Source organism: Notolabrus celidotus, chromosome 5 (assembly GCF_009762535.1).
Source record: "Notolabrus celidotus isolate fNotCel1 chromosome 5, fNotCel1.pri, whole genome shotgun sequence".
NCBI classification, from domain to species: Eukaryota; Metazoa; Chordata; class Actinopteri; order Labriformes; family Labridae; genus Notolabrus; species Notolabrus celidotus.
The window spans coordinates 7,476,908-7,490,677 of record NC_048276.1 but is presented as its reverse complement, the minus strand read 5'-3'; the positions used below and the strand labels follow the sequence as shown (position 1 = coordinate 7,490,677).

General features: G+C 37.6%; 1 protein-coding gene across 1 annotated transcript in view; it reads right to left on the bottom strand.

The window, feature by feature from the left end:
- rxfp2a (relaxin family peptide receptor 2a) overlaps positions 1–13,770 on the bottom strand; it is a 71,838-nt gene that overhangs the window by 41,738 nt on the left and 16,330 nt on the right. The window contains exons 3-5 of the mRNA XM_034682929.1: positions 9,233–9,316; positions 8,085–8,190; positions 1,126–1,197 (exon numbers count right to left, since the gene is read on the bottom strand). Coding sequence (XP_034538820.1) covers positions 1,126–1,197; positions 8,085–8,190; positions 9,233–9,316 — 262 coding nt within the window. The remainder of the gene's footprint in view (positions 1–1,125; positions 1,198–8,084; positions 8,191–9,232; positions 9,317–13,770) is intronic.

Here is a 13,770-nt window from a genome sequence, read left to right as displayed (position 1 = left end):
GCAATTCTAAACAAGTGGGTTTTGTGAGTGATTTGAAGGTGGACCGGTTGGGGCAGTTTCGAATGTTAAGTGGTAAGGCGTTCCAGAGGGTGGGGGCGGCGACAGAGAAAGCTCTGTCCCCCAAGGTTCGGTGCTTGGTGTCAGGTGGTAGGGAGAGGAGGTGGGCGTTGGAGGATCGGAGGTTACAGGAGGGGGTGTGGTGATGGAGCAGGTCGGTGAGGTAAGAGGGGGCCTGGTTATGGAGGGCTTTGTGGGTGAGAAGGAGGATTTTGAAATGTATGCGCTGTTTGATGAAAGATGAAACTAACTGTTAGCTTTAGTCACATTTTAGTCCTCTCAGTTCTTTATAGTTTTAGTCTAGTTTTAGTCGACGAAAACTCAAAACATTTCAGTCTTTGATTTTTGCCAAAACATTTTCTCTCTTTAAAGTAATTCTTGTAGTCGATCAGATACTGATATCGGGGTTGTACCAAGCTTGTGTAATATCATAAGTTAAATAATCTAGCATGTCCCTGTTAAAAAAACACAAGAAAACATTCTTCATGTGACCACTGTGCCTATATTTGATTCTCTTGATTCAAATAAAAAGGCCATGAACACAAAAAATATTTATTTTGATTGTCTGGCTGTCCGCCTCTAACGATCTCATATCGTTATCGTCTTGTTAATTGATAATTAAGTTGACTTAATTATAAATGCAATTAATTTCATTTAATTATTTCCTGTTAGACAAATAAATGAAACAGTTACATAGAATTAAAAAATAATTGAATATAATAAAATAATAATAAATGAAGTGCAATAATAAAAGTAATTCACTAAAATTTTGAAAAAGATAAAAAATGAATTAAAGCAAAAAGTAAATTAGGACTGATTAATTTCTTCTCACTGTCTTATCTCCCCAGTATAAATATTTAAGCCTTCATTTTTATTCCAGAATTTCTTTATTTTCTGCTTTTCGCTCAGTCTTTCATTCATTTCACTGTGACGGATGTTTTCTGTCAGTTTTAGTAAAATCTAGTCAAACACACTCCGAGGTTGTATCAACAGTTCTACATTGACAACAGAAACACATGAATAATAAGAGAGAAGCTTGTGAAGAGAAAGCATCACAGAAATACTCACAGCCTCTCCAGGGCCGAGTATTCAGAGAAAACAAAATCAGACAACTCTCGGATCTCATTGCTCCTCAGCGACCTGCAACAGAGGACACAAAATGCCGGTTAGACAAACACAGCAGGCGTTTTCCATAAAAAGACGACTGGAGGGCAGATGCAATCTGAGACAAATGGAGAAAAGAACTAAATGTCTGAGGCATTGTGCATTAAGCATGGACACACCGATATCTTAACTACTGCTTCTTATTCTGACAAGGCTTTTAAAGAATTCCTGGGCTCAGATTGCCCGAACCATCTGTCAGAGATGAAAGAGCTTACACTTTAAAACTCTAAAAGGTCCGGGGTCCACTTATCTGAAAGTGGACTGCAAGGACGTGAACAGAAAACAGCTTAGCACGAAAATACAACCCATACACACGAGGCTGTCTGGAACAAAGAGGAGAGGTGCTGGAGGCTTAGACCCTAAACTGAGGTTCAAGAAAAACAATCCTTATTTGAACCTCTCAGAAGAATAATCAGAACAAAGCTGTTACATGCTCATTTAACTAAATATAATCAGTGTTGGGAAGTAATTACAGTAATGTATTACTTTTTGCTGTGAGGCAGTAATATTATATTATATATGGGTAATATTATACCCATTACAAATCTCAGTAACCTGCGTTACAACACATTTTAACCTGAGATGTGTTGCTTTTTAAGAATTCAACAACACTGCGATATTCCGCAGACAGAGAAAAATATAGCAAATAAGAATATTTCCTGTTGCTGGAATTCGCGCCGTAAATGAAGAAGAAGAAGAAGAAGAAGAAGAAGAAGAAGAAGAAGAAGAAGAAGAAGAAGAAGAAGAAGAAGAAGAAGAAGAAGAAGAAGAAGAAGAAGAAGAAGAAGAAGAAGAAGAAGAAGAAGAAGAAGAAGAAGAAGAAGAAGAAGAAGAAGAAGAAGAAGAAGAAGAAGAAGAAGAAGAAGAAGAAGAAGAAGAAGAAGAAGAAACTTTGACCTCCAATATGATATCGATATTTTTGTAATAGTAAAAATTCACATTTTAGCCGAGTTGGAACTAAAATACAACTTCAGTATTTCAAAAACAATAAAGTGGAAAAGTTGTTTTCAATCAAATAGTTGTGACTTAATTTGTCCTTTTAATTTTGAGTAATATTATGTGATTTACATTTACACCATCTCTATTTTATTCTTAGTTAACTGTGTAGAATATTGTGATATATCATGATATCATCGTATCGTGACCCAAGTATCGTGATGCGTATCGTATCGTGAGTTTCTTGGCAATACTCACCCCTAAAGATGACAGAGACAGATTCAACATTTGCGAGATGGACATACTCGTATTATTCTCAGTTCCTCCGAGAAAAGGCCAAGAACATTATTGTCAAGTGCAATCTGTGTGTGAGTGCGACACCGAGGGAACTTTCTCCACATCCTAAAAACAGCACCAGCAACTTGAAGAAACACCTGGACCGGTGCCAAGCTAACACCAAGTTGACAGAGAGAGATGCAGCCGCGCAGAGAAGAGAAAGAGAGCTGAGCTGCAATAAAGTATATTGTAGCATTTTAGAGGCAAATTTATGAATGACAGTGACAGCTGACGTCTCTGTCAATACTTAGAACAAGGCGTTCATAAATGGAGTCAAATAGCAGCTAACTTGAAACTTGTGTTGAAGAGTCCATATATGTGTATGTTTGAAAGACACCCTCATTCTAATTTGAGTACACCTTCATAGTATTTAAGCCAGAACGTGGAGACAGAGGAGAGGCGACTTCATATGGCCCGGTCGTCCTCCAAGCAGTCGCGATGCTTGTTACTGATGCTGATGCTGTTTGATTGTAATAAATCGAATTAGTATCCAAGCTGGCCAGTGTCACGAGGTTCATTCTACATCTGCACATCACGGGCTGTTAAGACACGACATAGTGTAACACATTACAATTCAGAGACAGTCATATTGTAACTAATTACTTTCAAATGACAGTAGCTACTAATATATAATGTATTACATTTTAGAGGTAACTTGCCCAACACTGAATTTAATACAGCCATTATACTCACATACCCACACACAAACGCCATACTGCATTAGATGAACAACACAGCACTGATAATGGTGTCTAAATCACAGCTTACAAACAGAGAGAGGGCTTCAAACAACAAATGCAGGAGCAATTATCTCCTCTTTCATCACCAGAGAGTTAAAACTGCAAATACATAAACTCCTCTTTAAAAATATAGTTATAAGCTTGTATCAGATTTTTTTCAAAATACAAATAGCTAACAGAGGATTAATATATTCTCAGGTTCTCCTCATTGAAATATTTAAAGCTCAGAGTTTTAAATCAAGTAGAAATGATAGCAGGAGCAGATGAGCTTTACTGAGGTGAGGATACAAGCTTCTGATTGGAAACTATTACAGATGTGGTGGAAATTTGTTGCAATGTTTCAAAGAAATTTGGTTATGTAATCACCGACTGTAACTCCAGGTAGAGGTTTGAGATTAGCCACACGTCTCCACCTCAGAGTTCCAATTTGAATAGTGGATTATTCTGAGTCGACATGCAGGGAGGACAAATTCAGTTTTTCTTACCCGTCAGATAAGCAAAGCTTTAGGTGAGAATTTTCTAATTTCACTCTTAATTCCATTCCTTTGAAGAAAACGGGGACATGACAGTAGCTGTAATGAGCTAAACTGCTGAACAATGGAGGGGAAACATCAGGAAGAGAGACAAAACAGAGCTGGGCTAAACATCAAGTTTTAAAGAGGAGTTAATGAGCCCTTAAATCATGTGGTGAGGAGTAATGTGCTCATGATGTGTTTTTAATAAAAGGAGATATTCAAACAGACTGTTTTAAAAGTCTGACTGAGTTCAAGCAAGGAATACAAAAGCCATTAAGCCTCGTCTTAAAAGGGTCATCAGACAAAAAGGACTCAAGGCCAACGTTATCGGTTGTTGGTGTTTTTTATTATCATTATTGTTGTTCACTATTGTGGATCTTAATGTTTTTATCCAGACCTTTGACCCAGTCCAGTCTTAAAGCCTCTTGTAACCCAAATCAACATCAATTTTCTAACTATGATATTTATAGTCACATGTACATACTATTAAATATCTAAAAATATTGAAGAAGAAGAAAGGTACTTTATTGATCCCCAGGGGGGAAACTCATGCTATTTTTGGACATGCTACACATACAGTTTTTTTGGTATATACATACAATGCACACACATGCAGTGAACATGCTTAGGGAGAGATGTCAGAGTGAGGATACTGCCATCAACCAGCGCACCCTGAGCAGTTTGGGGTTCAGTGCCTTGCTCAAGGGCACTTCAGCAGTGCAAGTGAACCAGCACCTCTCCAGCCACCAGTCCACTTGCCAAACTTCGTCCATGCTGGGACTCGAACCGGCGACCCTTCGGTTCCCAAGCCAAGTCCCTATGGGCTGAGCTACTGCCGCCCCAAATGAACCTTTCAGGGCTCGTCCGGGATTGGGCCGCAGTTATAGTTTTCGCTCATTTCCCCAGGACTGGTTCACTAACTTTCCCCTAACACCTTAGAGTTTAGCCAAACAGCTCAGTCTGGCACCCTCCCTGCACTTCAGCCTCGGTTGCTCCGGGCATCACATGTTCCTCATGCTCAGATCGTGGAGACTACATTGTAATAAAAGTGATAAACTATACTTGTATTTTGTGACTGAGCCTTCAGAGACCATTTGATTTAATTCATTTTCAGATGCTGGAGATTTTAGGATCCAAATTCTGGAGTCAGAAGTCTCAAACATATAGGCTTTGTCTCTGTGCTGCTCCATGTTGTGCTGTGACTGTCACCATGTTGATATTCTATATGAATTTTAAATATTCCAAGTCACATTCCCAGAGGCTTTAAACATTTATCAGAATCAGCTTTATTCGCCAAGTATGCTTGGACACACAAGGAATTTGACTTTAGTAAACTGTGGTTTATTTATGAGGATCTAGAGAGAATAATAAGCAGCTCTTCTTTTCATTAACTTTTTAAAATAATGAACAACTTTACCTTATCAATCAAAAATACAGCAGATCAACCACTGAATGGCCTCCAGAGGTTGAACACTACACTACAACTTAAAGTCACAGGACACAGTTGTGACTTTAGCTTCCAGTGATTTAGGAGAACAGATGTTTTATGAAGACTACGTATCAGACACAAAGATGGTGCTCATTTCATTTCATTTGAATCCCTTGTTGTTTTTTTTAGATCAGGGTTTTCTTCTGGAGTATTTGCAGCAGGATTGGCTGCAAAGCCCTGGCTGCAAAGTTCTTACTCAGCCTCACAGGCCTTACATTGTGAGCGTAATCTTGTACTGACAACACGCAAATCTAACTGTCACATTAAAGTGAGTACATTTATCTCCAAAGCACAAAACGTACCATCGAAGCTCTGAAACACCCGCAGTGTTAGCTCATAAACACAAAATGTTGAGAGGAAATAAACAGCTGTGTTTTATAGACAGCTGCCCCCTGTAACACCAGTTTATATCAGTCATTCAGCAGAAACAATACGCCTTCATTGATTCAGGCCGAGTGACCATGGTATAAATGTTTCTCAGTTAAATTAAGAAACTAACAAGCCTATAATTACTGAAATTGCAGCTCTTTTAAAAAGCTCTCTGGGACAGGCTCAAAAGCTCATTTCAATGGAACAATCACACATCTATCCATCCATTGTGGTGACCGTACGAGGGAGTGGAGATAAAGTCTGATGATTATTTGGAGAAAACAATATCAGAGTTAATTATGTTTTTCAACATAACGCCAAATAATCAATTGTCTTTTATTTCACTTCACTTTGTTAAAGAACTTCTTCTATCAGAAAGAAGAATGAGCATGATTTGTCTACGCAGTAAAAACACAATCAAAGCATTTAACAGCAACACTGAGTTCATGATGTTTCTACGGACGTGCCAGACTCCAGCTGCAACAACTACTACTATCTGTCTCGCCACTATCATCTCTCTCTCTCTTCATCTCCTCTATCCCTCTCTACAACCCCAACACGGTCTCAGGAGATGTTTGTCTAACATCAGTCTGGTCCTGCTGGAGGTTTCTGCCTGTTAAAGGAAGTTTGTCCTTGCTGCTGTAACTTGCTAAATCCTGCAGTGGACGTTCCAGACTCCAGCTGCTACAACTACTACTATCCGTCTCACCACTATCATCTCTCTCTCTTTTCATCTCTCTCTCTCTAGCCCTCTTTCCAACCCCAACTCGGTCTCATCAGAACATGAGTCTGGTCCTGCTGGAGGTTTCTGCCTGTTAAAGGAAGTTTGCCCTTGCCACTTTAACTTGCTAAATGCTGCAAAGTGCTCTGCTCATGGTGGATTAAGATAAGATCAGACTGAGTCCTGTCTATAAGATGGGACTGGATCTTATCCTGTCTTGATGTTGGGTCTTTGTTAATAATTTAACATAGAGTACGGTCTAGACCTGCTCTGTTTGGAAAGAGTCTTTAGATAACATTTGTTGTGATTTGGTGCTATACAAATAACGATTGATTGATTTGATCTGAAATACCCTGGACTCAGCTTGACATTCTGAGATTGAAAAAAGATGATGATGGACATCTAAGATCCTTTGCACAGAATATCTAAACTTAGTTGTGAGCTTTAGCAGCAATAATAATACTCATATTTTATTACCAGCATTATTATTATTATGAGTAGCTCCTCAAGATGAAGGCTTTTAACTTCATCTTCAGCTTCCTGTTGTTCATTTATATGCTCTGTATTTTTTATGAGGACTTGTGTTGTCAGTGAGTAAAATGAATTGTCATAGGTTATGAAACATCAGCAATAATTCAGCAGCTTCCAGGATAAATAGAGAATTAAACCTTGTAACAGCTCTGTTAGTTTTACAATGAATGTTATTTTAATACAGTATGTCCTGTCTGTAAGATGGGACTGGATCTTATCCTGTCTTGATGTTGGGTCTTCGTTAATAATGGAATAGTACGGTCTAGACCTGCTCTGTTTGGAAAGAGTCTTGGGATAACATTTGTTGTGATTGATTGATAAAGTAAACAAGGTATCAAACTGGTTACTGCTGGAATAAACAAACTACTCTAGTTTCCCCATAGTCTGAAAATATAAGACAAGAAAACCAATATGAAAGTTTATTTCGAAAAATGTAAAACCCCAAGTTTGAAGCCAAATGGGGACTAAAAACTAAATTGCTCAAAAGTTGAAACTGCATTTTTCAGAATAAAGGATGAATTTCCAAAGAAGCGCTATATAAATGTTTGCCTCTGTAGTTTTACTTTGAGGTTGTGGTGGAGGCAGCAGCTTGGGTTAATCCCAACTCTATCAGCAGGGACAGGCTGTCACTCACAAACAGCAGTAGCAAACAGTAATGCTACATTCACAGAAAATAATTTCATCAGACATAAGAAAAAAGACTTCAGGATGTTTAATGTGAGGCTCAGGCCAGACGAAAGTAAGAAGATGGCCTGAGCGGGAGAGGTCGAAGAAAGGTCAGATAGAAGGATGATAATTAAAAAAGCTCAGAGTAGAAAAAAACAATGTTTAACCAATTCCAGTTACCTCATTCATCATAATTTGAACTAATTAGTGTTCAACTTATCTGCTTTTTAGGAATAGATAACTAAACAATGACTACCTTTTGATAAACGCATCTTCAAGAACTAAAAACAACAACAACAAATACAGGAGGTGTCAGAGCTGAAACCCCGGCGGGTCAGAAATAGCTCCTGGATTAAATGGAGACTGTGAAGACTCTTCACTTTGAACTCAAATTGGTGGTCACAGACAGAAGCACGCACACGCACACGCACACGCACACACACACACACACACACACACACACACACACACACACACACACACACACACACACACACACACACACAAGCACACACAAGCACACACAAGCACAATCATTACTGTTATTAGGGGACACTTACAGCCAAGTGACATTTGAAGAGAGTAAAGGAACATCCCACAGGTTGACCTCCATACAGTTGACGCGCGTGTGTATGCAGTCACAACTCTCTGGATACTCCTGTAATACTACAGACAGACAGACAGACAGACAGACAGACAGACAGACAGACAGACAGACAGACAGACAGACAGACAGACAGACAGACAGACAGACAGACAGACACACACATATTCAAACAATTATTGAGGTTAAGAATTTACTTTTCAACATTCAAATAGTCACAATTTGAGATCCACACATCTGATCCTCCAGATCACTATTGAGGCTTCATCTTCCTGTGTGTTTCTGGCGTGTTCAGGGGCACAGTGGATTGAGTTAACTTAAATGTGCTGGCCTATTTAAATACAGAGAGGCTGATATATGTTGTTAAATAGTAACAAGCCAGTCTGCAACTTGGAAGTCATTTCTTTCTAGCCCTGGTCTGCATTGTAACATTTTTCCCATAGTTTTAGCATCATTTTTATTTTTTAATTAATTCTGTCTTATTTTATTGTATGCTATTTTATCTTATTTTCTGATATTTATCTGATTTTATTTAAGTTTTATTTTGAAGTATTTCATATTACTTTCCTCTATCTTGTTTTAGCCTTGTATCATTTTACCTGTTATTTCCTGTCTCTCTATTCTTTTGTGAAGCACTTTGTGCTGCCTGCTTGAATGTATAACAGGTGACCTATGAATAAAAACTAGCTGAGTTGAGTTTCAAATCCCACCTTTGAATATTAAAGGGACTCAATCTTACCTCTATGCACCCTGCGCCTCAAGCAAAACACAGTCAGACACACCGTAAATCACTCTGCCTCAAGCGATTCTGACTGTGCATTTGAGATTATTGAAATAAGGCTGGCTTCTTAGTAACATCCTGTATATGATGCTGTAAAAAATGAATTGCCTGTGAGAAGTGATCATTCAGAATCATATTTTTTAAACCATCCTTTCGTTTTTTTTAACATAGACTGATTTTTCAGAGCTATAACTTGAGTTCTGTTACATTACTTGGATTGATATGACAAAACAGTCCTCATGGGACAGATGTGTGAACATGTAAAAAGAATAAACTTTCACTCTTTTAAGCAACTACTCATATCTGCACGAAAACACACTTACAGCACTCGTTTAGGTAGTACTGCTCCACGGGATTGGAGTTCTGTAGCGTTTGACCGAACAGGTCCGCCCATCCTATGTTGTCCCCTAGAAAGCAAAACAAGAAACAGAAACAAATCAAAGGGACTACTTTGGCAATCCCTCGACACAAAACAGCACGTCCTGTTTCTTTGGTGTGAGTGATGAATGTATTTAATATGAGATCTTCAGTGGATTTTTAATAAGACTCAAATGTCCTCACGAGTCTCCAAGACTGAGCTTGAAAGCAGCTGCTGTTCTTGCACGATGAGAACTTCTATAATAGATGAACCGGCTAAATGGGTCTCTGATTGGCTGTCAACATTTCTTAATGAAGGACAGAAGAAGAGACCAACCAACCAAGCCATGTATGTTGTCTCTGAACGGGATCCCATTCTGTGCACACATCAAACCAGCAGAGAGGTTTTATTATATTAGTAAGCATTATTTCAAAGAGCATACAGAATATATATCTAGACCTTTGCTGTGTTTGAGTCTTTATGTGAACACAGATAAGAAGCACGAAGGTCACAGCGGGAATATGGAGCACATACTTTCCTGAATTTACTAGAACATTAAATATCTGATGGAAGACTTTGTTTCTGCACTTTTTGTACAAAGTCACAAGTTGCAACTTCACGTATCACAAATGTCAACCATAGATATGCCATTCATTGCTTGTTGTGTTATGAAAGGTGGGTCATAAGGATCTTCAGAAATCAAGCCGTGCCTGTAGTTAGATTCTGCATGGGCGACATAAAGAAGACTTTTCTAGTTAGTCAGTTCTCTCTTTTTCTGCATCTGAGGGCTTTCTATTTCTTTAAGTTCAGCCAATCAGATTGTGCCAAGACTAATGTGAGCCAATCAACTCATGACTGTCAAACTGAAAGGACATGACTCTGTCTCTACTGCATCAGATCAGTGGGCTTTATTCATTTATCCTTCTTAAGAAACAAATCTGTTCTTAAGACCCACTTATGGAGGTTTTAAGAAGATTCTGACATTCACCAAAGTTTTCTTATATGGGATTTGTTTGTAGCAAAGAACACAATCCAAGAACACTCAAGAGCACGCTTACGCACATTTGAGTGCTGGCATGTCAGAGTAAAACTGTTAGGTATACTGTTTTCCTTCATTAAGCACCTTTTATATAGCTAAGACTTTTATAAATACAAGATTTAATCAACTTGTATTTTAATCATGCAATGTTTCTTTTAAACTAAAACATGTTAAATTATGAATATGTAATAAACAATCAGGTAAGGATTTTAAAAGTATCAGATCAGAATTAGCTCTACTGTTCAGATACATGGACCTAGAAATATGAAATATTAACCTGATGGACAAGATGACATAAGACAATAATGTAATAATACGGTTTAAATAATATATGGTGAAAGGCAAACTTATTCTCACCAACAATAATTCACCTTTACAAACTGGTATTTAATGACTAAGCTGTCACATGTCAATCATTTTACAGTTTTTAGAATAAAGTCACCGTCCAATCCTATCAATTATGGGTCAAAAAGTTGGGAAAAGTCTGTCTCAGGTTATTTTACCTTCAGAATCGAGATCAAACTTTTTATTTCACTTCATCTGTGCATCCTTGTCTGGTTACAGTGCTGTGTTTCTGTTAAAGGCGATCTTTAAAGCAGCGATATCAGCAAATATATTTGTTTATATTCACTGCTGAGGCTATAAAATACAAATATCTTTTTAAATCAGCTTGTTTGTGTTTCACTTCAAGCACCACTTTCTACGTTTTAGGTCAAATAAAGGTAGTATGACTGTTCTGTTGGATCTGTTCTGCAGTATGCTGGGCCAGGTGTCACTGGAAAGTGGAAGTAAACGACCAGTCTGATAGAGAAACTGCTTCTTTAGCATCACTTATGATTTAAAAAGTTAAGAAGTGGTTTATTTGGAATTTAATAATTTTCACAGCACCTAAAAACTGAGTGCCCCCTTTCACATACAAAAAAGAAGAAGAAGCGTAATGTTAGCGCTGTGCATTGTGGGAAACAGTACGCAGAGTAGACTGGTCCGCTGCACACTGAGAAATTTTCCCAAATCAGTACGACATCCAGGTAGTTTTGACATACTGCAGATTTTGCTCTTGTTTGCATACTACATACTGAATTTTGGCCAAATCAGAACGTACTACTAGTATAGTTGGCGATTTCAAAAACAGCCTGTGTGTGGCACTGCAGTGTCATGCCCATATAAGGGCATTTAAGGGGCGTATCTCTATGCCAATTAGGAATAACGAGCATGAGCTTCAAACTAACGAGGACATGGCATTCTTTAATTTAAGAACATGTGAGAACAATTCTGCTCTTTAAGAACTGTTCAAGAATCCAACATGGACCTTTCTAAGAAACCTTCTAAAGAGTAAATTTAAGACAAATCTTAAGAAGATGTTGGTGAATGAGACCCACTGTGTGTTCTGTATAACATCCAGCTTAACCAGAGCTGACGTTCATGGACCAGCAGAGACTAAAAGTACTCTCAGGATTTGACTTTCCATGGTTGAGGTAACAACTTAAAGGTGGAGTTTAATGTTCAAAGCCTTCTTACATATATCCTCTACATTTTTCTTTCGTGCAGATTTAAATGAAGGCATTCCAAGGGGAAATTTCTGAGATCCAACGCATGAAATAACCTGTGTTGCGTGCACATTGAAGCAGAGTTAATCATATTTGAAATCTCACTGACAGAATGATGTAGTGTTTCTACTTTCATGCATTAAGTAGAGCTCTGATCCAAATCTTCAGCTGGCCAACATTTTGACAAGATATCAAATGAGAGGGTATTTTGCCATTATGAAAAGGACCAGACGCCCATTGTTAACTATGCTTGAATCCTTTTTATTATGGGCATGTTTCGCAATATGGCCAGAAGGGAGAGATGGGAACGAGTAATACGGTTCAAAATGTGTTTCTTGTCACTGGCAGGAAGGCTCAAAGAACTGAAACTAATGTGTTTCATCTTGATCCAGCTGATAGGAAAAGTATGGCTTTACACTCTAAGAAATGAGATGTTTTTCTTAACACATCTCAAAATCTATGATCAGTTAATTTTAGTATAAACCCTCCATTCGCATATCACATTGAAATCTGTTCAGTTAAGGCCTCCTGTCGTTGACAAAGGAATGCATAAAAGCAGCCTCAACAGATTGACAATAAGAGAAAGGAAGAAACCGTCTCCCTTAACTCTCAGCGAGAATGCAAATGAGGGTGTCTCTAAAAACATAAACCCATACTTTGAAGTTGAATTGAAGTTCAATTACCTAGAGTGGTTCACACAATAGAGTCGATGTAAGCTACATCAGAAACTTGGCCTTGAAGAAAATGTGAAACAAATCAGTTTCTCGACACAAAGCAGCAGCGAGTAAAAGTTCTCTGTTTCAGATATTGAACTTGGCTCTTGTGTTCTCAATCTTTTTGTGATGCTGAGCAGCTCTCAGTGCTCTCCGTGTCCTTAGACAGGGAGCTTTGTCTTCTTCAGTTCACTGGTTTCTGAATGTAAGGAGTGCTGGGGTGAGGAGATCCTGCCCCTCCTAATACTGCGGGCCAACAAAGCATCTTTGGAGATAATGCAGAGTAAGTCAGAGGATTTGGAAGCGTTGGTCTGGTAGTTTTCCACTGTGGTGAAGAGACTCTTGGAAAACAAACTGTTTGTGCATGTATCACATTTCATATTGCTCAATGTAACGCCCTAAATGTGGTGAAAATCTCCAACCATTCATTTTCTCCTTTATTGAATTTATAAAGACAAGCGTTCTATCATAACAAGCATATCCTCCTCACATCTGAGTCCTATTTAAAGGCCGTCATGGTTCGAATGCCAGCGACATGTTCCATTTTTAAAAGATGCCGACTCCTTCACTCCACATTTAGCTCCAAAACGTCATAACAATGTAGAGTGAATTTTTAAAAGTCACTTTTTTCATCACATTTAGTGGAATATTTGTGATCTTCTTCACATTTAATTTTCTTGTGAAAAATATATTAAGTTAAAATCATTGTTAAAACCAAATGCTAAATAGAAATAGAAATGTTAAATATAAATCAAAATGTTAAATGTTAAATATAAATGTTAAATGTTACTCGGCGATCCTAAATATTTAGCCGATATGCGGCAGTGTGAATTTCCATATCAGCTAAATATTTAGGATCGCAGAGTAACATTTAACATTTATATCTAAGATTTAACATTTATATTTAACATTAATATTTTTATTTGTATTTATATTTAATATTTAGATTTAGTTTTAACATTTATATTTATCGTTTAACATTTATATTCATATTTAACATTTAGATTTATATATAGCATTTGGATTTAACAAATTTTTAACTTAATATATTTTTCACAACAAAATTAAATGTGAAGAAGATCACAAATATTCTTTAAATGTGATTTAAAAAAAGTGACTTTTAAAAATTCACTCTACATTGCTATGAAATTTTGGAGCTAAATGTGGAGAAATGTTGCTGTTACTTTCAGTGTGCACAACTTTA